This window comes from Canis lupus, chromosome 20 (assembly GCF_011100685.1).
Source record: "Canis lupus familiaris isolate Mischka breed German Shepherd chromosome 20, alternate assembly UU_Cfam_GSD_1.0, whole genome shotgun sequence".
Taxonomy (NCBI): Eukaryota; Metazoa; Chordata; class Mammalia; order Carnivora; family Canidae; genus Canis; species Canis lupus.
The window spans coordinates 18,747,284-18,771,915 of NC_049241.1; the positions used below are offsets into that span (position 1 = coordinate 18,747,284).

At 45.7% G+C, this 24,632-nt stretch overlaps 1 protein-coding gene across 1 annotated transcript in view; it reads left to right on the forward strand.

Annotated features, from left to right (window-relative positions):
• Nucleotides 1–2,974: 2,974 nt before the first annotated feature.
• The window catches only part of PDZRN3 (PDZ domain containing ring finger 3), a 237,565-nt gene continuing 215,907 nt past the window's right edge, over nt 2,975–24,632 (forward strand). Inside the window, exons 1-3 of the mRNA XM_038565837.1 lie at nt 2,975–3,756; nt 18,755–18,841; nt 24,455–24,562. Coding sequence (XP_038421765.1) covers nt 3,034–3,756; nt 18,755–18,841; nt 24,455–24,562 — 918 coding nt within the window. The 5' untranslated portion in view covers nt 2,975–3,033. The remainder of the gene's footprint in view (nt 3,757–18,754; nt 18,842–24,454; nt 24,563–24,632) is intronic.

The following is a 24,632-nucleotide window of genomic DNA, read 5'->3' on the forward strand; positions in this document are numbered from 1 at the left end:
TGTTTGCAAAGTGAGCAGTCCACTGTTTCCAAGGAATCATCTGCTTATGAACAGTCTGCAGCTTCTGTGACTGTGGATGTGTCAGAAAAACTCATCCAGGTCAGAAAAACTAGCTCCTTTTCTCAGAGGGCCTGCCAGACCAGTGCCAAACATTCACCTTCCGACCACGTGTATTCGTGTTTATGAGTGTGCTGCCTCAACTTTGCAATTTAACACCCGTTTCTCACTGTGCTGCATTGACCAGGTCATTCTATGGCCAGCAGAGGACGTGGGCTGCTAGTGCTTGCCCGACTTCAGCAATTAATGAAAGGTCGCCCTAAACCAGTGGCTCTCAATCTAGGGCAATTTTGCCCCCAGAGGACATTGGCAATATCTGGTTGTCACAACTGGGGGGTGAAGGTGGGGCTGCCACTGGCATCTAGTGGACAGTAACCAGAGATGCTGAACATCCTACCATGCACAGAAAAGAATTACTTGACTATCAGCAGTGCTGAAGTTGAGAGACCTTGCCCTAAATTGTCTATTTTTTTTTTTTTAAACCTTTTTGGTTCTCAGTCTCCCTGTTGAATTAAGCCACTAAATAATACACATGGTCTGACAACTCTGACATTCTAGGAAGGCTTTTTTTTTTTTTTTTTTTTTTTTTTTTTTTTTTTGGACCTCCAAAATTTTTTATTCTAAAATTAACCAGAGGAGTGGCTCAGACAGACTGCTTTTGCCTAAAGAGGCCAATTCCCATTACATTATAGATTCTCTGTGGTCTCCACTGTAGCATTTCATCAACCACCTCTAGGTCTGTTGGGGGGTGGGGTGGGGAGTGGTGGTGGGTGGCTCCTAAAATAAGCTGACACTCAAAGCAAGCACTCATTTCCCATTTATGGTGTATGATGAGCTTTTCCTGTTTCTCAAAACCAGTTTGGTTTGAAGATTATCCCCCTGTTGACACTAGCCCACCCTGTGAAACTGACAAGCCCACACACCTTTGTTCAAAGAATGTGTTTCTTACTCATTATCTGAGAAACTGTGAGCCGCTTAATAAATATACTGATGGAGGATTCCTGGCACATGCTTATCTGAACAAAGGCCAATTATATTCCACCCCATGTACTATCAAAGAAATGCATTAATTGATTAAAGCAATGAAAAGAAAGCCTCTACCACAAATAGACAACAAATGCCACCAACACTGATTTAAGACCACTGTCCAGTGACCTCAATAATGCACTGAAAAATCTAGTCAGTGACAACTTTTTAAAGGTCAGTTCAAAACAAGTAATCCTGTGGACATCAAGGCAATCCTTTCACTCTGTGAAGCAGCTAAATAGTGAAGGTCACGGGGCTTTAGCCGCCAGATAAAGAAGACAAGTAAAAGCAATTAGACAAAATGGATGCTGTAATCCCACTTTCTAGACCTCAGAGCCACACTAAACACAGAGATCCAACTTTTCCACTTCACTATTCAGAAACTGGCAGCAGAATCCAAATGAGAGTTCCATAGTTTGATTTCTTTCTTGCCAGTGTTAACTGCATGTTTTTTTTTTCATTTTCATTTTTATTTTTTTAGCAATGTCTATGGCCTTGGGAGGAAAAAAAAAATCACCAAATCCATGGATGATGCTATGTATTTATAATCTAAACTGGAATCCCCATCTACTGTTCCAACACACAGGAGTATTTCTGAAAGCTACAAGGCTCACTACACTGCTTGAAAGTAGAAGTAGAAGGAAGAAGTTCAGAGTCTTGGATGGCCACTTTCCAAAGAAGTGGAGGTACACGGACCAGACACAACAGCCTTTTTTTTGGAAGCTCTTTTAACATGGAGAGTCTCAAGCTCCGCCTCAGACTACTGGATCAGAATCCACATCCCCATTAAAATTTGCGAAACACTGCTGTAGGAGGACCTTACTGGACAAAAACATTTTTTTTCCCCTTCTCCCAGCCTGAGTTTCTCCGATTGGAAAATGGAACTATAACAAAGTATACACAAAGGGGGAAAAAAAAAAAAAACTGAAGGAGCACAGTTCACATGAGTGGGGGTGGGGTGGGGGTGGGGGTGCGTTATGGGAGGATCTCTCTAAGATCTATACTTGGCGCGATTTTTAACCTTGTAGGGCCAGGGTGTTACTTCCTCTGTAAGGCAGTGAAATGATTTTCAAAAGGCGCTAACACTCTCTCGGAAGCACTGTCCTTATGACTTTTAAAAGGGACCGATTTAGAAGCGCGGACGCTCCAGAGGTGTTCAGGGCAGCGGCCGGGGCCAGCGCTCCAGCCTCTCCCACCCGACAGCGGGCTCGGGGCCCTGGTCCCCGCCGTCCACCCCTGCACATCTGCACCCCCAGTCCTGCAAACCTCGGGCCGCCCAGACCCTGGGGTCCGCCAGGCCTCCGGTCTGAACCGTAGTAGCTGGAGCGTTCCGCAGGCTCTGTAACTTTCCCTGAAATGAAATAAATAAAGACCGTAAGTGCGGACATAGCGGGCCTTCAAAAAATAGCTTTCCTTCTCCGCCCACAGCTAAGAAGAAGAGGGGGGGCGGGGGAGAGGACTAAAAGAGTCCGGATCTGCCCCGGAAGGGGCTCCAGGAGAACCCGTCTGGGCGACGGCGGCAGCCTCAGCTCCAAACCTGGAGCGCTCTGGGCCCGCGTCGGTATCCGACAGCGGAGAGTGCAAGAGCAGAGAGGAGTCCCCGGGGGGAAGGGCCCCGGCTGGCGTCCCGGGCGGGCCGGTGGGCTGGGCAGCCCCTGGGTCCCCCCATCCTCCCCCGCCTTCCTGGCCTCCTCCTTGCTGCAGGGCGGGGGGGGGGGGGGGGGGGGAGGCAGCCGAGGCGGGATGTGCGTGCGCGCGCGCTCGCGCATATACGGCCGGAGGAGTCCTGTTCCTCGGGCATTTTCCGAGGAAGTCTGGAGCAATTAGGCTCAGTCCGGGGAGAGCAAGCGAGCGGGCGGGCGGGCGGCGCAGCCGGCGTGTCTGGGCTGCCTCGCAGGGAGGGAGGGGCGGCCGGCCGCCCGGCGGCGACCCCGGGCCCCGGCCGCCACCATGGGCTTCGAGCTGGACCGCTTCGACGGCGACGTGGACCCGGACCTGAAGTGCGCGCTGTGCCACAAGGTCCTGGAGGACCCGCTGACCACGCCGTGCGGCCACGTCTTCTGCGCCGGCTGCGTGCTGCCCTGGGTGGTGCAGGAGGGCAGCTGCCCCGCGCGCTGCCGCGGCCGCCTGTCGGCCAAGGAGCTCAACCACGTCCTGCCGCTCAAGCGCCTCATCCTCAAGCTGGACATCAAGTGCGCGCACGCGGCGCGCGGCTGCGGCCGGGTGGTCAAGCTGCAGCAGCTGCCCGAGCACCTGGAGCGCTGCGACTTCGCGCCCGCGCGCTGCCGCCACGCGGGCTGCGGCCAGGTGCTGCTGCGGCGCGACGTGGAGGCGCACATGCGCGACGGGTGCGACGCGCGGCCCGTGGGCCGCTGCCAGGAGGGCTGCGGGCTGCCCCTGACGCACGGCGAGCAGCGCGCGGGCGGCCACTGCTGCGCGCGGGCCCTGCGGGCGCACAACGGGGCGCTGCAGGCCCGCCTGGGCGCGCTGCACAAGGCGCTCAAGAAGGAGGCGCTGCGCGCGGGCAAGCGCGAGAAGTCGCTGGTGGCGCAGCTGGCCGCGGCGCAGCTGGAGCTGCAGATGACCGCCCTGCGCTACCAGAAGAAGTTCACCGAGTACAGCGCGCGTCTCGACTCGCTCAGCCGCTGCGTGGCCGCGCCGCCCGGCGGCAAGGTAGGCGCCCGCCGCCGGCCCCGACCCCGACCCCCTGCCGCGCGCGCCCTGGGGAGGGGCCCCCTCCCGCCTCCCGCCTCCGGCCTCCTCTGGGCACCGGGATGCCTGGCACTTCCAGGAGCATCCCTGCCTCCTTCCTCCGCGGCTTAGCCAGCTGTTGCACCGTCGTTGAAGTAGCTTCAGCTGGGAAACCGTGGTCCCCGGAGGATTACGTGCCCAGGGGGACATGTAGCTGCAGCAGCTTCCGGGGCGTCTGGAAAGACCCAAAGGAGCCCACTGTCGGTGGGCGTAGAGCGGGAATGAGTGCAGCCTCCAGGTCAGAACTGTGTCCAGGGGCTGTGCGGCTCCCATCGGCTCCGTGACCTTGCGGGGAGGAGGAGGGGGAGAAGTTGCTTAATAACCCCCTTTTAGGGTCGGAAAGTTCCCTTCTACACGTGGCGCACAGGATGAGATGTTGACACGCGGGGTGAACTGTATCCGTGCATCCTTGGGAATTCCAGAAAGGGTAAACGAAACCACACAGTTCTGAGTAAGTTCAGAGGACAGGCCCCCGGAGTGAGTGAGAGCTGGATTCAGACGCGGGCTTGGCTGCCAGCTAGCTAGCTGGCTGGCTGACCTTGAGCAAGCTGCTTAGCCTCTCTAAAGTTAGAAACGGGGCCACAGAGATGTGACACAGGGGTAAAACACAGCCAGGCACCGGCTGTGGCGTTCATCCGGGGATTCCAGAAAAAAAAGGAAGAAAAAAAAAAAAAAAGGAGGCGCCACCAAACATAATAGAGTAATAACTGAGAGTGAGTCCTCAGGAATTGGAACTGTCTCAGGATTTAGGCTTTTTGCTAGCCAGCCAGGTGGCTGTGTGGCTTAACCTCCAGGTGCCTCAGTTTTTCTGAATGTAAAATAGGTGGTTGTCAGCCTTCAGGGAGAGAATGTTTGAAAGACCTGGCACCGTGTTTGACAGAGAGCGAATGCTCCACAAATGTTGCCTGCAGTTATCTTTAACATCTCCCCCTGAGCCATCCCCTTGTGCTGGTAGTTGGTGTAATTACAATGGCCCCCGGTAGCGAAGGCTTTGCTCTAGGCCTTATGTTGAGTACTTCTCAGTTGTTCCCTTTTTAATCAAGAGAGGCAGGTGTGATGCTTCTCGTTTTGTAGACGAAGAAACCAAGCTCTAGGGAAGGTCAGTCGTGCCTGGTTCTGGGTAACAACAGCTTTTCAGTGCCAGAGTGAGCTCTCCTGTGCTGGTCTCTTCAGCACCAGGTCTTTTTTTTTCCTCAAGATTTTATTTATTTGAGGGAGAGAGAGCAAGCGATCGAGAGAACACAAGTGGGGAGGGGTAGAAGGAGAGGGAGAAGCAGACTTAGCAGGGAGCCTGACAAGGGGCTCCATCCCAGGACTTCAGGATGGTGACCTGAGCCCAAGGCAGACACTTAACTGACTGAGCCACTCAAGTGTCCCACCAGTCCCAGGTCTTAAGCATTACTGTGCTGCCTCAGTGTAACCACAAGTACCTTTTTTTTTTTTTTTTTGAGTGTTTATTGTGTGCCAGCAACTGTGAGAAGCACAGGCATTATCTGTTTAATCCTTTGAGAGGGAGGAGGCAGGCTCAGAGCAGTCCTAGAACTTGTCCAAAGCCATACTCCGTCAGTCAGAGAACGGAGTGGGGGATTCAGGTTCTACATCAGAGCTACCAACCTTGGGATACATTGACACTTAGACATTTTGCACCCCACCATTCTGTTATAGGAGGCTGTCCCCCGGATGGTAACATGTTTAGCAGTGTCTCTGGCTTCACCCAGTAGATACCATGGTGACTCCCATCCTGCCTTCCAAGATGTGACAACTAAGAATGTGTCCAAATATTATCAGGTGTTGTCTGGGGCTGGGGTGTGTGCTGCACAAAATCGCATGCTGAGAACCAGGGTTTTCCTGATTGCAAAGGCCCCACTTGGTACAAACACGGAGGGGCTTGGTGCCACTATGCGGTTGCCTATTCCATATGGCTGCAGTGGAGGAGAACATATATGCCTGAGGGGCTCCCTGGGACCTGTATCTGCTTTGCCTTTCACAGCCCTCTCCCAACCCCCTCTTCTCTACTAGCACACCAGGCCTGCAAGTTTTCTGTCTCCCCACTCCCCACCCCCTCATCCTGGCCCCCTGGCCTGTCAGCTGCAGTCTCAGCAGCTGGCCAGCTCTGGGTGAAGGGCAAATATTTACAACTTGGAGGCTCACCCAGGACCGCACAGGCTACAAAAGACTGGTGTGAGCCCGCGAGTCACCAAAACAGAGGGCAAAGCTTGGTCTTGTAGCAGGCGCCGGGTTTGGGGCAAAGGAGTTCCTGAGTTTCTCTTGTTTATGCTGTCATGTGGACTTCCTGCGTAGTTTTAAGTGATGCTTATTTATAAATAAGCCATTCACTACCCCAGAGTTTAGACATCATTCATTGTTAAGCTAGTTTATTATTTCTTCTTGCCTTTCTGTTTTCTTTCTGGAGTGTTTGGGTAAACCGTCTCTCAGAATCGAAAAATACGATACTTGAATCTGAACTGGGGATGTTTTTGAGGCTGTGTTGGGTGAACCAGTAGGATAATCAAGGGTATTAAGTTTAGGAACAAGATGTTGCTTTTTGAGCTTACAGAGCAAGTTCCCTTCTGGAGTTGGAGCCCTTCTTGGAATTTCGTGCGCCTCCATGCTAGCCTCAAGGACAGCCAAGAATGGCCTGGCCTGCAGGCTGCACAAGGTCCTTTCCCTGGCTTCAGACCCTGGCTGAGGCCTTGGGGAAGCTTGCACCTCTTAAAAGCCCCGCAGTTAACCCTCCATGGCCCTTGCTGAAAGCTTTTGCTGTTCCTACCTCAGCCAGAAAAACCTCTCCCACTGTGAGCAGTTTAAGAACTTGTTTATTTCATTGGCCGACTCTCTGCTCCTGCTGGGTACTGTTTATTCTCTTCCAAAAGGCAGAAGGATTTATATTGCTTGGAAACTCTCATGCACAACACTTTCTTTTTTTTTTTTTTGGTAATAAGTCCTAATGTTTATCTCTGTAAGAAGCTGAAGTAGATAAGAAACACTCAAAAGATTTTCAATACCAGCCCTTCAAGGCCCAGACCTTGTTCCATGAAATGATCTGGCATTATTTAAATTATCTTAACTTTGAGGTTTTTGACACTAGCTGAGTATTGAGCGTTTGTCTGTGCTGTACCTACTTAGGCACCGTGTCTCCTGTTCTGTAGCGGGTACTGGGGGCTGTGCTTCTGAAACCTCCCTATGACCAGAATCACCTGGAGAACACAAGATTCCCAAGGCTTGCTCATAAAGGTGTTGATCCATTACAGCTGGTTTGGGGCCCGAGAGTCTGTGTTTCTCACAAGCTCCCAGGTGATGCTGGTCGACCTGTCATGCTGAGTAGCTGCTCAGCTGGATAGAGAGTTTGGATTCAGGTGTAGCCATAGACAACCATGTTTTGGTATCCTCCTAGCACAGACCAAGGTAAAGTTATAAAACCCAGCAGTTATACAGTAGGTAACCACGGCCTGACAGGCATCTTTAATAGGAAGCCACATCTGAGCTACAGCCGACTTGGTGACAGTATGCTTAAGTTAGAGTTTTGCTGCCGTCCTCTTTTCCCACCTGATTTCTGGGAACAAAAGCATTTCACAGCAGACTTCTCTGGCTTTCTGAGAAAGGGAAAGTTGTGAACAGAACTTTTCTTAGAAATGTTGAAAAACTGGAGACCTGTCCTTGATTTCCTTCTGTTCTTTTACTTCTATATCCAGTCCATCAGTAACTCTTAATTTTGCCTCCAAAACACTTAACTGAATCTGTTCCCTGCTCTCCATCCCCATCAGATGATCACCGTGGTCCAAACCACGGTTTTCCAACTTCCATCTATGAACATTTTGGGTTAGATAATTGTTAGTTGTATGTGTTTTGGGATGGGGGCAATGCTCATTGTTTTATAGGATGTTTAGCAGCATCCCTGGCCTCTGCCTCCTAGATGCTAGTAGTACTTCCTAAGTCGTGATAATCACAGATGTCTCCAGACACTGCCAGCTGTCACCCAGGGAACAAAATCAGCCTTGGTCTCAGCCACCATCATCTCTTGCCTGGGTCACAGCTGCTACCATTACATACCTTCTTGCTTCCCTGCTATCACCTAGCACCAGGAATAATCTGTTAGAAATGTCAATCTGATAGCACCTTTCCTTCTCAAACCCTGCATTTGCCTTCCAGTTTCTGTTGCGTGTCTGTAAGGTCCAGCATGCTCTGGATCCTACCAGTCATCATCTGTGTGCCTGTATTCCTAACCTCTGTATTCTCTCTTTCCCAGTTTTAGTGCTCTCTGGCAGTTCCATTAATATGTCCCAACCTCTCCCCGCATCCCGGCACTCTTTTCTCTACCAGCAACAGTCTTTCCAGCTAATCACTAGGTAATCTGCTAGTTTGCCAACTCTCCCCTCCTGCCTCTGCCTCTATGTCAGCATTTAGGGTTTGCTTATCACTAGATAACTTTTCCATCCTTCCCATCCCAGTTCAAGCATCACCATCTCCACAAAGCTCTCTGTGATCTCCCAGACCAAGTCTGGTACCCTGAGATGTTCATTTTGGTACTCCTCCTGAGTGGCACTTATCACAGCTGTAACTGAATAATTGCAAGGGCTCTTTATTTTGTCTCTCCAGGAGGGAGCACGTCTGTCTGCAGAGCTGTGTTCAGGGCACTAGATTGCCATGTGCACTGTAAGCTCTCAGTATGTGTTTGTTCAGTGGGTGAACTCAAGATTGAAAAGGCTGTCTTGTCAGCCGTCACAACTTTTCAGATTGCTAACCAACAGTGAGCTCGTATTGAAAAAGAATGAGTTTTTCTGTGACCCCCAAGTTAACAAAATTGTTCCCAGGTTTTTGGGAGGCTTTCTTTTTGTTCTGCTAGATCCACCCAGATCAAATTGTATCAAGCACCAAATCCCAGAAACGATTTTGTCCATTTCAGAACTCCTGGAGGTAAGTGAGTCTAATAGACAATTGTATCAAAAGGCGTTCCAGATGTCCAAACACTTTGAAATGTATCTATCAGAGTGTTCACCTTTCAGTATATTTTCTGTTTCTGGAAAGCTTCAGCAAATAACCATTTCATAGCGCATCTAACAAAACAGCCCAGCTCAGCTGAAGGAATTGTGGGCTGTCAATCCATTTCATTTAAGTGTTACAAAAAAAAAAAAAAAATTAAGATCTGGTTTACAATATGTTTGCTACACTGGATTACATGATTATAACAAAGTTTTGAATTGGGACTTCTGGTGATACACATTTTTAAGTGGTCCTTTCTGCCCTGGGAAATGTCGCTTGCCTCTCTAAAATTATTAGATGGATAAGTATCTATAAGGCAGTTATGTGTTAGACTATAGACCAAGGAGCATAAAAGAAAAAATATTATTCACTTAGGGTGCCTTACGTATGCACATATGTGAGCTTCTCCATCTTTTTCGTTAGGTAGATCTCCTTTTTTGGTAAAAGAGGCAGATTATAAAACAGATTAGATAAAAGCTAGGTTAAGGCCAAAAATTACACAGATTATCAGTATAAAACTGGGATTTGCAGTATGCCTGGGTGGCTCAGTGGTTGAGTATCTGTCGTCGGCTCAGGGCGTGATCCCAGTCCGGGGATCACGTCCTACATCAGGCTTCCTGCAAGGAACCTGCTTCTGCCTCTGCCTCTGCCTCTGCCTGTTTCTGCGTCTCTCACAGAAAATATTTTAAAAAAAAATAAAGGGGAATAAAAGTGGAAGCAAAAAGACCAGTGAGAAAGGAAATCATTTTAGTATCTTCATGAAAGATGATAGTGGAATGGGATAGATTGTGGATTTGAACCCAGCATCTGACTCCAGGCTCATACACTATCACCATAATAAGAAAAGCATTTTCCCCTGAGGCAGTGTTTCCTATGAAGTCTTATATATGTTTCCAGAGGACTCTTATTATATATGCAAGCACTATGTTAATTGGAGGTATAGGTACATCATTTTATTCCATACTCAGAAAGATCCTATGAGGTAGGTACCCATAAACCAATACTTTCCGTATTATAGATGGAGAAACAGAGGCTTGGAAAATTAAACACCTTCTCCCAGCATCTTCCTTCGGCTCTATTTAGTTGGTCTGATGGCTTCTGGTCCATGCTGGTGAAGTGTGTTCTTCCCGTGCCGTAATTCCCATTTTCAAAGTTCTAGTATAGAACACATGGAACATAGAACATCCTATGAAAGCGATTTCAACAAAACATATCAAAAAGAATTAAAGAGATGGTATCCTGGATGGAATAGTGACTCATTTCTCTAATTTTCATGCTAGTCATTTAAAGAGTGGTTGATGGTAGGAAGAAAATGAAATCCTTCCTAATGTATTCTTGCAATTTAGCTCCTCATGTCCTAATGCATAGCTTGCCAGGCACTGTGATAGGCACTCCTGGATACAAAGGCCAATTTGAACAGCTTTAACCCATGGGATCAATCACACCCACTGGGGTTTTTGAAAACACAATGCACGTCTTACTATTCTTTGTTCAGTAAAGCTTTCTTGCTGCAGATTAGTTTCCGTCCCCCCTGAACTAATGGTGTTCTAATAAGCCTGTTCCAATAAAAAAGGGAAGTGGTATAACATAATGATTAGTCTTGTAAAGAAAATAACTAACAGATGGACACAAGCATCCATCTTTCTCACGCATTCCGTATATATTTTCACAGGGAACCTGAGGGATAGAGATACCTTGCAGCCTGTGTGTGAATGAGCTCGCAGCAGCTTCTTCCCCCCAGGAATGGGGAGGGCTGAACTCTCTCATGGGCAGTGGGTATGCAGAAATGGGCCCTGGGTGGAGAGGTCACCCTTAGAATTTCTCTAGAAGCTGTTTTTTAGGTGTCCCTTGTCTCTGCTGAACATGGATCAGAAGATGATACGGTCTTTTTAGGTTGTGGCTCAGGGTTGGATGTGGGCCTTATATAAACAGGCGGGATTCAGAGTACCCTGAATTGAGCTGGTGGTCAGTCTGTGGTTAGGATTCAGACTCTGGAGTCCGTGATAATAGGGTTCATGTGTTCCCTCTATCTCATTGTTGAGGGCCTCTTGGAGGTCTTTTGCAACCTCCTGTAAGCTTTAATTTAATTGTGTTATCTCTAAAACAGGATAATAATATGTGAGCTGATAGAGTTGGCTTTAGGATTAAACCAGATGATGTTATGTCAAGTGCGCAGTGAGACTTAAGGAGCATTTATTGAACATCTGTTAAGTGCCTGGCACCTGTAGGTTTTTAGATCTTTTCTAAATGAAGTGCTGAAGAAACATTAGAAATTTGAAGTGATGTAATGCAGACGCGGAAAGGGGCTTTTGCTCAGAGGGTCACAGTTTCATTGGGAGCCTTGCACTGCTGTGAGTGACCAGTTCTCTGGGTCACTATCTCACGAGTTTCTGGTGGGTGAAAGAGGAATATGCAGGTCAGTTGCACTGTGTCAGGGTAGCAGCCCTGGGCTGCCTTGGGAAGGAGGAGGATTAGGCTCGTGAATAATGTGAGGGCTCAGGGGTTGTTAGGTGTATTTCTGTCTCACCAGAACTAACTAAGCTTGGGAGAGGTGAGTGGGGCAGAGCACCTGCCTTTCTGCAAGCAAGAACTTAGACTGTTACCGCTGGGTAGCCTTGCCCTGCGTTCTGATTTGCAGAGGAAAATGCTTCAGGTTGAGTGATGGAAGGTTTACATCTCAAAGACTAAATGAAACTACCTTATAGTCCATCAAGTGGAAATGTGAAAATGCTGTAGCCCTATAAATCAGGTTTGTTCTTGCCTGTTTCTTGGTGTGAAGTATTGCTTGTGGATGGTCACCAGGAAAGAGATGAGTTGACAAAAATTAGAGGTACAAACTTGAAATCAAACTCATGGGAATAGAGAAGTAAGTGTGTGGGGATTTCTCAGGTTATTTAAACATAGCTGCAGACTGGAAAATATGTATATTTGGCCAAGGGAATACTTCTCTTACACTGTTTTCCAAAAATAACTTGTTTGGCTTATAGATGAGTTTATATATACTATTCTGGAGCTATAATGACTCCAGAAAAGCTATTTCTCTGTCCCTTTCTGTTTCTCCATGTGCTTTGCCTCTTCTTGTCTTCGCTGCACTTATTTTGGTGACCAATACATACCACTAATACTTCCATTGATTGTCTCAACCATTTTCAGTTCATGTGCATCAACCCCATGACTGCCCTCAGTTTGAGGCTTGAACAGTTTTCCCTGCTGGTCTTCATCTGAGAATATCGAGAACATCACTCCTTTAGAACCGGAGGTTGAATTCTCCGGAGGAGGTTGGCGCAAGGTGCTTCACCATTGGAAACATAGTTTGAATGACAAAGAGGACAAAAACATTTTAGTGTAGGGAGTGAAGACAACTTCATCTCTGGAGTGCAGCAGTTTTGGCAGCCAGCTCAGCATACTGGTCTCCCAGCCCCCACCGCAGCACATTCTTGTGCTTTCTTGTCACTGGTCACCAGACAGAGCTGGTTCCCAGCTGTGCGACTCTCCGAGAGCTTTGCATAGTCTGAGGCTGAGAGGTGTCATGTCACCCCAGATACACAGACTAGCGGTCAGTCAATTACAGTTCTCAGAACCCGCTGGGCAGCTTTCCAGTCCAGCCAGTTCTCAGCTGTGAGTCCCACAACAGCAGTAATTGGGGAACACCCATCATTGGGCAGAAAGGAGCGTTTAGAAAGAATCCACATTGACAGTGGCATGGATGGGCTCTGGGGGCCACCACACAGATTAGGAGATGGCATGCTTCCAAGCTTCTGAGGCCAGATTGTTTGGAGGAGGATGGTAACAGTTAATCTAAGAGGAAAAGGGACCTTGCCTATAGAAGACAGTTCATGTTCTTGGACACTTAAGAACACAGACATAAACACAACAGGAAAAAAAAAAAAAAAAAAAACCCAGCCACCATATAAGGTGACTTTGACAAAGTAGATTTGATTTTTGCTTTTTCCCTTCTGTTTTTATTTTCCCCCCAGATTCTTGTCCACTGAGACCTTGAGCTGAAATTTGAGTAGATTGTGTTTTGGGCAATTTAAACCTTGATCCCGTAGTTACTTGTTCAAATATGATACCAAAGCGTATGTTTGGTGCAGTCAGCGATTGTGTTTCTGAGCATTGAGCTTCCATTTCTGCCTGTGACTTACTGGTGTAAATACTGTAGACTATTGATGCCATTATTTAGGGCATGGTGCCCATATCTCCTCCAAGGCTAATATATCTCTGTTCTTTCTTGAAGACCTCAGCACCTCCCAAGGAGGGCCTACAGTGTACTAGGGGCCCAGCTAGTGAGCTGGGTTTTGGGGTGGAGGCTGGGAGCTCCCCCCACCCCCGCCCCGAAACCGTGCTGTCACTGGACTCTAGAGTACAGCTGGAGTTTGCCTTTTCCATCTGCCACCCAGCTTTTGGTGAGGGGTCTCTGTCTCCTGAAGGGAAGAGACACATGCCTTTGGGGAAGAGCAATAGAATAAGAGCAGCTCTAGGGAAAGCTGCCAAGGAGGTGCCAGCTCACCTTCATTTTTGTTGTTGTTGTTGATTGTCATCTTACTCTTTACCATTTCTTCCCAGCCCATCAAGCCTCACTAATCTGGTAGGACATGGAGCAGTCCGAGTGCCTCAGCAAACCCCAAATACCCCTAGCTCCCCATCTTCCCAGCTGCTTCTAGCTTCGCTGTCCCTCTCCAAGTCCACAGGTTCTTGGACTTACTGCTACTCCTATGCTGTTGTGGGCCAACACCTGTTCCCTCATCCTTTTCATGCCCTTGGCCACCTTCCTCAGACCTGGATATATCCTCTGTCTGATTTCCCCTCCTCATCCCTATATCCCACCAGGTCAGTATCATTTGCCTGTCCTAGCTCTGCTCCACTGAAGGTCCAGGCTGAGCTGCTTCCCACTGTCTTCTTTACTTGTTTCCTGCTCCCATCTCTGGAATAAAAACTGTCTACTGGCACTTAGCCATCCCTCCTAGAGTGTGGCACTCTTCCTCCAGACTTGGGGAAAAAAAAAAAAGACATGTACATGGAAGGAACCCCCATCAGATGGCCAGATGGTGTAATGGGTATATAATTATCCTATTTTGCTTAACTTCAGGCCCCAGCTCTCCCAAACTTGCCTCAGACAGACTAAGTTAATTTGGGATTAGACATTTTTTATTGCTTGGATTTTGTGGCAGAGTAATTTATGTGGTTAAAGAGTGCCATGGCCTCTTTGCTGAACAGCAGTAGTATCCATCACACACTATGCCCTGTCTGTATCTTGAGCACTTCTGTTGGCCAAGCACTGTGCTGAGGCACTTGTTAGCGATTGTCTATCTCATTCATGCTTTGTAATAACCCTGTAATGTGAGAAGAAACTATTATTATCCCCATTCTGTGGATGAGGAAACTGAACTCAGGTTCTGACTCTGGAGTCCAAGATCTTAACCATTACCTCGTTCCAGTCGGGGGCATAATACTCTTATGATACCCTTCATGGTATAATAGACAATCTTCGTCACTATTATTACATAGTCCAAAGAAACCTTGCTTGAAACTCTAATTACAAAACTAATTAGATGTCTAATCCTTCATGACATTTTAATGTGAAGGCTCAGTCTTGTGAGGCAAAGGGATTTTAGGATATAGTGCCAGAATTTACCCGCAGAGTACAAAGAGTATGGACGTTGGCGTCCTGTGGACATTGGCATCCCATGGACCTTGATGTCCCGTGGACCTTGATTCCTGGCTCTCCCTCCTTGCAGCTGTGTGATCTTAAGCAAATGTCCGAATTTCTTGGAGCCTCAGTTTCTCCAGTGTAGAGCATGGATACAACGCCTGCTTCAAAAAGCTGATGTTTTAATCAGTTGTTTATGTGAAATGGAGCTCTTTCCCTTCTTTGTTTTACTTCAAGGGGCCATTGGGAAAATTTCAAAGCATGGGTTATGATAAGCTACCCAAACAGATCAATATTGGTTAAATTTTCCTGTGGATGAAAGAGCTGCTTGTTAACATTATCTCTATGAAAAGTCAGCAAAGCAGCATTGATGGGAGCCTTTGCCCTTGTGCCATTTATATGTCTCTTTAATTGGTGAAGTATAATTGAACAAGAATGATTTAAATGCCCTTTATCCTGATGCATTTTCAACTCAGGAATAGGTTAAACGATTAAGCAGGAATTAATGTTAACATGTAAATGTGTGGTGCAAGGTCTGGTGTTTAAATTCTCTATTCATGCTTTTTTTCTGAAGAATTAGAAATTAGAGTAGTTAAGGTTGTTTTGAGGAGGGAAGAATGGAAAGGAAAAGCCAGAATCAAGTTCATGGTGTCTGAGAAAAAATTACCTTTGGTAGTTAAATGGAGAAATGAGAGGAATTCCGCCCCGACGGAGCTTTTCTCTTCTGTGCCCAGCCTCTTGTGGTGAATCTTTGGTGTGTTGGCTCACTACTATCAATCAGTCCTAAAATAACCAGTGGTACCTAAAGCCTGTTGTAACCCTCCTAAACAGCAGACTATATCAAGATGCTTGTACAACTGAAAACACCTCTTTTTCTCCCTGATGATTGTGACAGGCAAGGAAGTGTAAATGGTCAGCCTGATTATTCCAGAACATTCTTTGCAAATTGCCGTTTGGCTGAGGAGTGGTGTGTCTCAGGCATTGTCTCACTTCTCCCTAGAGAGAGATCTCTGAGGCTGGGTACAGACTTAGGTGTCTGGGCATCTCAGGTTGGGTTTTCGGGAGAGAAATAGTTTCGTGAACAGGTGGAGTTTTGTTCTGACATTGGTTTCCTGGGTAAGACTTCCTATCATGAGTTCCTTTATAGAACTTTTTGGAACTCCAGCAACTGAACCATATTGAGAGGGACCTCAGATATTGCTGAGCTACGTGACATTCTTTTCTACATTCCACATGAAAAGAGAATAGTGTAGAAGAATAATTGGGGTCTAGAATCAGAGAGCAAATACCATCTTGAACTCTTACTAGCTAGCTCTTTCACTGGTATCATGAGACTAGTAATAGTGCCAGTCGATGAAATTGGTGGGATTTATTAAAGTGGCTAAATGTTTAATTTCTGGCACATAGTAAGCAGCCAATAAATGTGAGCTGCTATCATTGTTAATGCAGTGTAATAAGATTTCTTTGTTTTTCTTTCACTTTTAGAAAGAATAAGTGGTTATCAAACAAGATTTAAAACTAGTCTTAAAAAATTCGATTGTGTGTTCTCTTCTGTCCATCATTTGAGATTGTAGACTGGAGCCATCTGCCTTGGACTACCATGTAACTGTGCAGTTTCTATTATTAATTACCAAAACCAGAAATGTAGGATGTGTGTGATAACTCACTCAAATTCCAGTGTATTTCTAACTTTTTCACCCCTTCTGCAAGAAATGGGCTTACCAAGATTTTCCTTTCCCAAGGCAGAGAGATATAAACTGTTTCAGTTTGTGAATCATCACATTTACATTTCAGAACTATCAGGTTGATCCTGAGTATCTATTCCGTTACAGCAGTGATAGTTGTTCCTTGTTAACTTGTATAGATCAAATTAATTATATCCGTACCCTTGACAGACAGATGCTCTGGATGGTGATGCTGTGGATTGGAAATATTTTTTGAAAAATCAATAGATGGTTATTATAGAGGCTGTTTTTGGTTAGATACAGTAGCTTGATAGAGACTTGTTTATCTTTTGTATTAAAATACTCTATATATTGCAAGTAGGTGAGCCTGTGGAAATGAATATTTTGTTGCATTATTCTTAGAGGACACTTAGTTCTTTCATCAAATACTGTCTTTTTGGGATCCCTGGGTGGCGCAGCGGTTTAGGGCCTGCCTTTGGCCCAGGGCGCGATCCTGGAGACCCGGGATCGAATCCCACGTCGAGCTCCTGGTGCATGGAGCCTGCTTCTCCCTCTGCCTGTGTCTCTGCCTCTCTCTCTCTCTCTGTGTGTGACTATCATAAATAAATAAAAAAATTAAAAAAAAAAACTGTCTTTTTCTAAATGAAAAATTGTCATTTTTCTTTTCACAGGGTTTGGAAAATTGATGCTTAGGCTTACATAACATTTTGGAAATTTTAAAAAATTCTAACCTTTTTAATTCTGTATGCTAGCTAACTAGTCATTAGAAACAGTTGTGAGCTGAATTCTGAAGGATGAGTAGGAGTTTGCTAGATCAGAGGCCCATATATGGTATGTCCCATTAAGCATGGAGATAATTTTACATATTGAGGCCCGTTAATCATATATACATGTATTATTATTTTTCTTTTGCTTCTGTTGGGCACAGTTCTGCTGCCCAGATATGGAGCTAGTTTTTCATTGACAACTGTAGCAATAAATGGAGCTTTAGAAAAGCCATTGGCACTGCCTGTCAGAAAGAGTGATCTCCCTTGCCAGTGTGCCTGGGTCAGATGCTTACATTCCCACCCTTCAAATGTTATTTATTTCCACAGAAAAAATAGAAGGCAAAGGTTTGATCAGGAAGCAGTAAACATCAGAATAAAATCTATTTTGTGATGAGCTGTTAGTGTTGTTGTTGTCTTTTAAAAACTTAGAATGGAGGGGGATCCCTGGGTGGCTCACCGGTTTGGCGCCTGCCTTTGGCCCAGGGCCTGATCCTGGAGTCCCGGGATCGAGTCCCACGTCGGGCTCCCTGCATGGAGCCTGCTTCTCCCTCTGCCTGTGTCTCTACCTCTCTCTCTCTCACTCTCTCTCTATGTCTATCATAAATAAATAAATACATCTTAAAAAAAAAACTTAGAATGGAGTATTTCATATTTTTAGAAACTGCAGCCTTTATTTTATTTTTTTTTAAAGATTTTATTTTTTAATTCTTATTTATTTATGACAGTCACAGAGAGAGAGAGAGAGAGGCAGAGACACAGGCAGAGGGAGAAGCAGGCTCCATGCACCGGGAGCCCGACGTGGGATTCGATCCCGGGTCTCCAGGATCGCGCCCTGGGCCAAAGGCAGGCGCCAAACCGCTGCGCCACCCAGGGATCCCAAACTGCAGCCTTTAAATACTATGTTTAAACAGAAACCGTGAGCAGAGCATTTGCGAGGGTCTGCAGTCCGTACCTGTGAAGTTTTGTACATCGTTCAAATAACTGGAAACGTCACACAAGTGTCTCAGTGAGCTTAGTGTTTATGTCACAGCTTAGTGACACTGTCCACATAAGGTTAAGTCTATTTTTATTTGTCTGTTACTTGAGGGTGTTAGTTAAGGTACCGTGGCACCGCTGTCCCTTCTGGGAGTCGAGCATGGCCGGAGTGAGACCTGCCTCAGTGACTTCTGCTGGTTTGATTTGAAGGGGTTCACATTGACCAGCCTCCTTTGAACAGAGTGTTTTCTGTTAAACAGCCCGGCATCTCCTGTGGACGGGACAGTGATCACGTTGTGCAAGGGCCCCCGCTCCCCTTTCAGTGAGATGCACGATCTTTCTGTTTCCCTTCACGTTTGCGTCTGACTTTTCACGGGCTGCTTCCCCCTCAAGCCTCCCAAACACAGATGACTCTTGACAGGCCTCACGTGCGTTCAGACTTCCGAGCACATCGCTGCTTGAACCTCTCATGACAAAACATGAATGCTGCTGTTGAGAATGGTTGAGGAACAGACAGAAAGGCTGTCTAGACAGCCGGCGTGCAGCGGGCCGGCCTGGGGAGGATGCGTTTGCACACCAAGGAGTCATCGATGGACAGTGTCCGTTCATTCGGCACGTCTGGACATCGCTGTCCTTCCACGGGCCCCGCACGGTTAGGTGGGAGTCTAGAAGTGCCTGTAACCTCCTCTGCCCAGGACACATCAGCTTGGGCCCTCAAAGTTTCCTTGCTTACACTGCCCAAGAGACGGAGGGGTTGGAATGATGACCTAAGAGTCCTGGGGCCCACTAAGATTGAAAAAAAAAATTGCTACCGGCTCTTCCCTATTGGTAACTAAAATTTCGAACTTATTTGTTCCCTCCAGGGTGAAGAAACCAAAAGTCTGACTCTTGTGCTACATCGGGACTCTGGCTCCCTGGGATTCAATATTATTGGCGGCCGGCCTTGTGTGGTATGTTAATTACTAAGATGTGTTTTTCCCTTCCCTGCTTCAGTGGGGAGAGGGGTCAAGGTTGGGGGGTGGGTGAGGGGTAGGAAACCTTGCTCACCTCATTCTGCTCTCTGTAATTAGAGTTCGTTGTTTATCTGACATCTTCACCCTCAGGGATCTTAAGTTAGTTGTGGTCTCCTAAAATAGCATTGTCCTCGTAACACCACAGCTTATCTAAACTGTTAGGTTTTGGGGGGCATGTCTGGTGGTGTGGCAGCTGAGCTGAAGAGAGTTGGGAGGGATGTGTGCGGGTGGAATTGAATAACTGAGCTGGAGCGTGGGCTCTGAGACTGGAAGTCTGATCTGGTGCTCCGCCCTGTCAGCTCTTGGTTAGGGATGATTCCCTAATTTGGGGGCCGTTGTGTCCTTTTGCTTTTTCTCCCACTGCAGCTCTTTGTTCACCCCATTCATTGTTAGCTCCTCCTCCAGGAAGAAAGGACCCAGTTCAGACCAATCTGTTTAACAGGGAGGAGAATGTCTGCTGAAAGGGCTCTGGGGATGGGATGTGGCAAAGGGTGTGTTGCAGGATCACACCTCTCATGCAGGCTTATTTGAATGGGCATGGTCTCTTGCTCATGTGTCTTCTACTGATCAGTTTCTCGTTTGTTACCTTAAAAGGGAAATAATAGTCTAAGGAAAGGAAGAGAAAATCAGATTCACTCACTCAACAGATAAGTATGGAATAGGAAGGAGCTGTTTGGTAGGAGCTGGGAGATGCTGTGGAGGCCAAGAAGACTGGCCTGTGGTCACTGAGTTTATGTCCCGATGGGGATATCAGGCAAGAAACAAGTAAATCTAACAGACTGGGGGGACTTGTGCTGTAGGAAAAAAATGGGAGGATGGCAAATGAGGTACCAGGTAGCAAGGCACATCACTGGCCCAGGGTGATCAGGAAAAAGAGGAGGAGATACTAAGCTGAATCCTAAGGTATGAGAAGATGTCAGGCATCCAGACATGGCTAAACTCTGTGGCTGGGTCTGGCTCACTCTTGGGGGGGAGGTGTCCTAGGGCAGGGCCATTTGAGCTGAATTCTGAAGGATGGGTAGGAGTTTGCTAGATCAGAGGCCCATATATGATCTGTTCCATTAAGCACTCTTAACTGTAAAAAATTGAGCTTGTTTAGTTAGCTTTAAATTATACATTTGCTGCTGAACTAATACTGCGTGTCTTATAAAAGTTACATGTAAAAAGGAGCATTTTAAATGATGAAATTAAAATGGGAGTATGAAGACAATTTCTCTTGTGTTCTTTCATCGTTCCGCTGCACTGCATCACATGTATCTGCCTTGGGAGACCACTGAGCTAGAAGAAAGTGAGTAAGCCCAGGGAAGCCCATGCAAAGCGTGGAACAGCGCTGGAGTTGGCACTTGGGGGGAGCTGCAAAGAATACAGCATTGCTACAGTCAAGGGGTGGGCAGGAAGTAGTCAGAAAGAGATTGGGAGAAGATGAGGGAGGTAGCATGAGGATTAGAGCTGAGTTCCGTTTGCTTTTGGCCAAAGTCATGGCTTCAAAAACATATATGCCTTATTATAAGAAATGACAGCTTAGTTATTGGCAATACACAGTCATTAAATAATGGACTGATGCATTATCTGCCCTCTAAAACTTACCTGCAGAAAAGAACCCTTCAGACAGATTAAACTCTGAGAGGGAAGGGCATGGGGAACACCCCCACTTTGCTGAGCTCCAGGGATGGGTACACACGGTGGTTTGTCTCGTCTGGTTGAAATTCTTAAGAGACTGTAGAATTTATGTCTCATTGGTACCTTTTTTCTTTTCTCGTTTGCCAGTTGACTGAGCAACCAGGCAGCATGTCATGGTGCTGTTCTGCTTGAGTCCTGGCTGCTGGGGGTCCACCCACTCCAGCAAAGGGAAGGGAAGAAGGAGTAGACTGGGACTCAGATGTCAAGGTAGTTGGTCCCAGGAAACAACAGGACTGGCACAGGTCCATGTTCCCCAGCTTACCTTCCAGAACATGTTTTAGAATGTGGTTTGCCATGCTGTTTTGCACAAGTGACAGAGGCTGTCCTTGGTTTGGCTTCGTAATGATCAGTACCCCTCTCCCCATCCACTGTTACCAGTTTTAAGAAATGACTTCAACAAACTAAGATGCTCTTCACTGTTAGATGTTTCAGAAACTTGCACAACCGAAAGAACCCAAACCAGGAAGATCCCCTCTCTGCTTTACCAGAGTGTGTATAGGAAAAAGGAGCCCAATGTTTGAAAAATGCTTGAAATGGAGAGATATTCCTATGTCTTGGCGGTGGTGGAGAGCTTTGTGTTTTCTCTCCCTCCCCGGGAATGAAAGGACACTCCTAGCTTCATAGGAATATGAATATCTTTCTTTTGTTTATCAAAGTACATGTTTTAGGTTATTTTCTTTCTCTTTTAAAAAACTGATTGAAGTATAAGCCAGAGTGAATTTCATAGCGTTCATAAGTGTTCTCAGTTCATGTGGTCTTTTTGCAAGAACTACATGCATGTCCCCTGGAGGAAAGTTTAATTCCATATGCATGTGGTTGCAATAGTGTTTTTTTGTTTTTTTTTTTTTAACTTGTCCTGATTAGCAGAGATCGCATAATGAACCCTAAATGTATTCTGAACTGTTGCCTGGAAATCTGGCAGGTCATTGAGAACATGCTAAAAAGCCACGATGAGCAACAATGCACACTCATTGTTAGTACTGGAAGTAGAATGCTGTACACATGACGTGTGTGTTTCCCAAGGAATTCTGGTGTTAGAAGCTTGGTTGGGTTGTGACATAAGCCCAGCCCGGAGTCGCTGACATAAGGCTTTTCATTGCATGATGCACTGCTCTTAGCAAAATCACATCATTCATTCATTAATTCTTACATCCCTAAAGAAACAGCATCCAGTCTGGTGTAGCAAACCTTTCGCTTCAGCCTTTGGCAAGTATACTTCATTGTCAGGTACCCCTGGGATGAAAACAATCCCTTTTATTTTTCCTTTTCTCAAGCCAGGAAAACAAAACAAATCCCAAGCCATGTTAGTTCACCTTGATAAATAGCTCTGACTTAAAATGTATTAGGAGAGGAGCCAAACAAACTAAGAACAGAAAGATGTCTTTTAAGAGACACATCCAGCTATCCAGGATGGAATCGATTTGGCTTTCTTTGATTTTTGTGCTTTCTGTATTTTTTTTTTTTTTTTTTGCATTCTGTTTCCATCTCCTACCACTGTCTTAATTTAACCTGAATTGTACTGTTTGCTTTTGCCTGTGCCTCTGTTTTTTGCTTGAACTTACTTACTCTCCTAAAAATATTGTGCACAATATAGTATTCTGCAAAACAAATCAAAGCCCAAATCCCCTCCCCCATCTCCCTCTTCCTCTCCAGCCAAGAAATGCAAATATCTTTTCATTGGATATATTGACATCACCTCTTATAGAATTCAAGGTTGTCTGTAAATCCTTTGCGATCCATTGAGGCTCTTCAGGTTTGTCCAGTGGGATCCTCCATAGCCTGGAATGTGGAACTTGTGAATTCATTTATATTTTTGAGATTTTTCTCTGTGGGAGGCAGTACTGCACTTGGAGCCTGTAAGGGACTTGAACTGTCCACAGTTTAAACAGACCTATGCTACTTTTTAGCTGTGTGACCTTGGGAAAGTTACTTAACCTCTCTGTCTCAGATTTTTCACCTATGAAATGGATAATAGTATAGTATTTAACATTTGTGGTTATTGTGAGGATCAAACAGGACATAGAGTACTCACTACCTACCTAGTATGTTCTCAGTAAATAGAACCTGTTGCACAGCTGTGTACTTACATTTGAGATCTGCATAGGGAGATACACGAATGGGATTAATGCATTCATAAGGCAGCTGTGAGAGAGAAAGAGGCAGGGAGAAATTCAGACAGTGAAGGGTTAGTGTGTGGTGTGCTGGTGCAGGGTGCCGTGATGCTGAGCAGGACTGCCTTTTGAGGATAGCTGATCTAGTACAGCACCCACAGTCTCTCTGACCCTTTTCTCTTGGGAGAGTGTTGATAAAATCCAGATGGCATTTTAGAAGACCTGTCTTTGTCATTGGGGAATAAATGTTGGGAAGAACACTTACCGCTCATTTTAGGTTGTGATTTTGGTTTCTTTTGAATCCTATTTATAACATTATAGAGTATGTATGTGGGTCTTTGAGAGAAGGGGTGAGGTCAGAGGGAGGGAGAGAGAAGAGGTTCGGAATGTTGATTTTTCTCACCCTTAAGCCATTGCTCTCCCACTTGGAGGGGTAGATTGAACCACATTTAAAATCATCCCTTTCCCCTTTAGAAGGTAGGGTTTTGTTTTATTTTGCTGTTTAAAGAGAAAAATTTTATATCTTCGTAGTTACTTGTTAACAAATGGAATTTGTATGTATTCCTTTTGCAGAAATTATTATTATTAAAATAGATCTTATGGCATTATGATAAAGAATTTACCATGATTCGAAGTTTTTCTGGAAGATCCTGAAATTACTTTTCAAATGCTTTTGTTTGGGAACAATACATACTGTGCCATTTAACTTAAAAATCCGTCTGTTAAAAAAAAAAATCCGTCTGTTAATCACTAGAAATTTAATCCACAGACTTGGAGAGAATTCATCCCAGTGCTGTTTGGAAAGAAGTTCATGAACAAGCTGTGAGGGTTTTTTTATGAGCTTATTGAAACTTTTTGATTTAAAATAATGGAAGGAGTTTGAGCAGCAAGCCATCGCCTTTCTCAGAAAGTTTCAGTCCAGACTTTGAAAGATCTAAAGGGATTTGCGATTGGAGATGAGAATTTATTAGGCTTGGGGTGGTGGTGGTGAGCTTTTCTGATGTAAATCTGAGCACACATAAAACACCTATTTTCACAATCAGATTATTGGATATTTAAAAGTTTTAATAGTACCCTAAGCTGGTGAGGATATGGGAAAAGACCCTAATGAGCTATCAGTGCATAATTTGGCAATATCCATCAAATCTACATATCTTTGGACCCGTCAGTTCCATTGCTAGGGATTTTCCCCAGATACATAATGCAAAAGACATTTTGTAGTACAGGTAGGAAGGTCTTAGAAATGTCATTGTCTCCGAGAGCAACAGTTGGAAACAGTGCTAATTATCCTGATATTGGGAAACTGTTCATCCTCCTAAGGGAGTAAGGCAGACAGAGTCCAAGATTTGTAAACTTAAGTAGAAGAGGCAAGATGCACAGAGTGTGGAGAGCATACCCCCTGCACACATATAGCTTCCATGTGCATGAAAAAGGAACAGATAAATGTTTAGGAAAGTAATACATGAAAAAATGTTTTGGAAAGGATATGTAAACTACAAATAGATGGTATATAGTGGAAAAAAGGGCAATGGGTAGGAGATAGCAGGGACTTACTTTATACTTTTTGTATGATATGAAGTATTTTACCATGTGTATATGTTAATTTTAGGTTAAAACAGAAATTAGGGGTAACAGATGGGCTTTCACCCCATTGCCACTTTGATATGAGCAAGAGTCCATTACTGCCTAAGAGTGTAAGCTTTATTTTCATGACCAAGTTAATGCCTAGCATTCATATGTGTGTTTTTTTAACCCAAAGGACAACCAAGATGGATCGTCCACTGAAGGAATCTTTGTATCCAAAATAGTTGACAGTGGGCCCGCAGCCAAGGACGGAGGCCTGCAAATTCATGACAGGATTATTGAGGTATGTGAACGCTGGCCAGTGTCTTTTAATAGGCTGAATGCCATCCCATCTTCGTCTGGTTCAGTGCAAG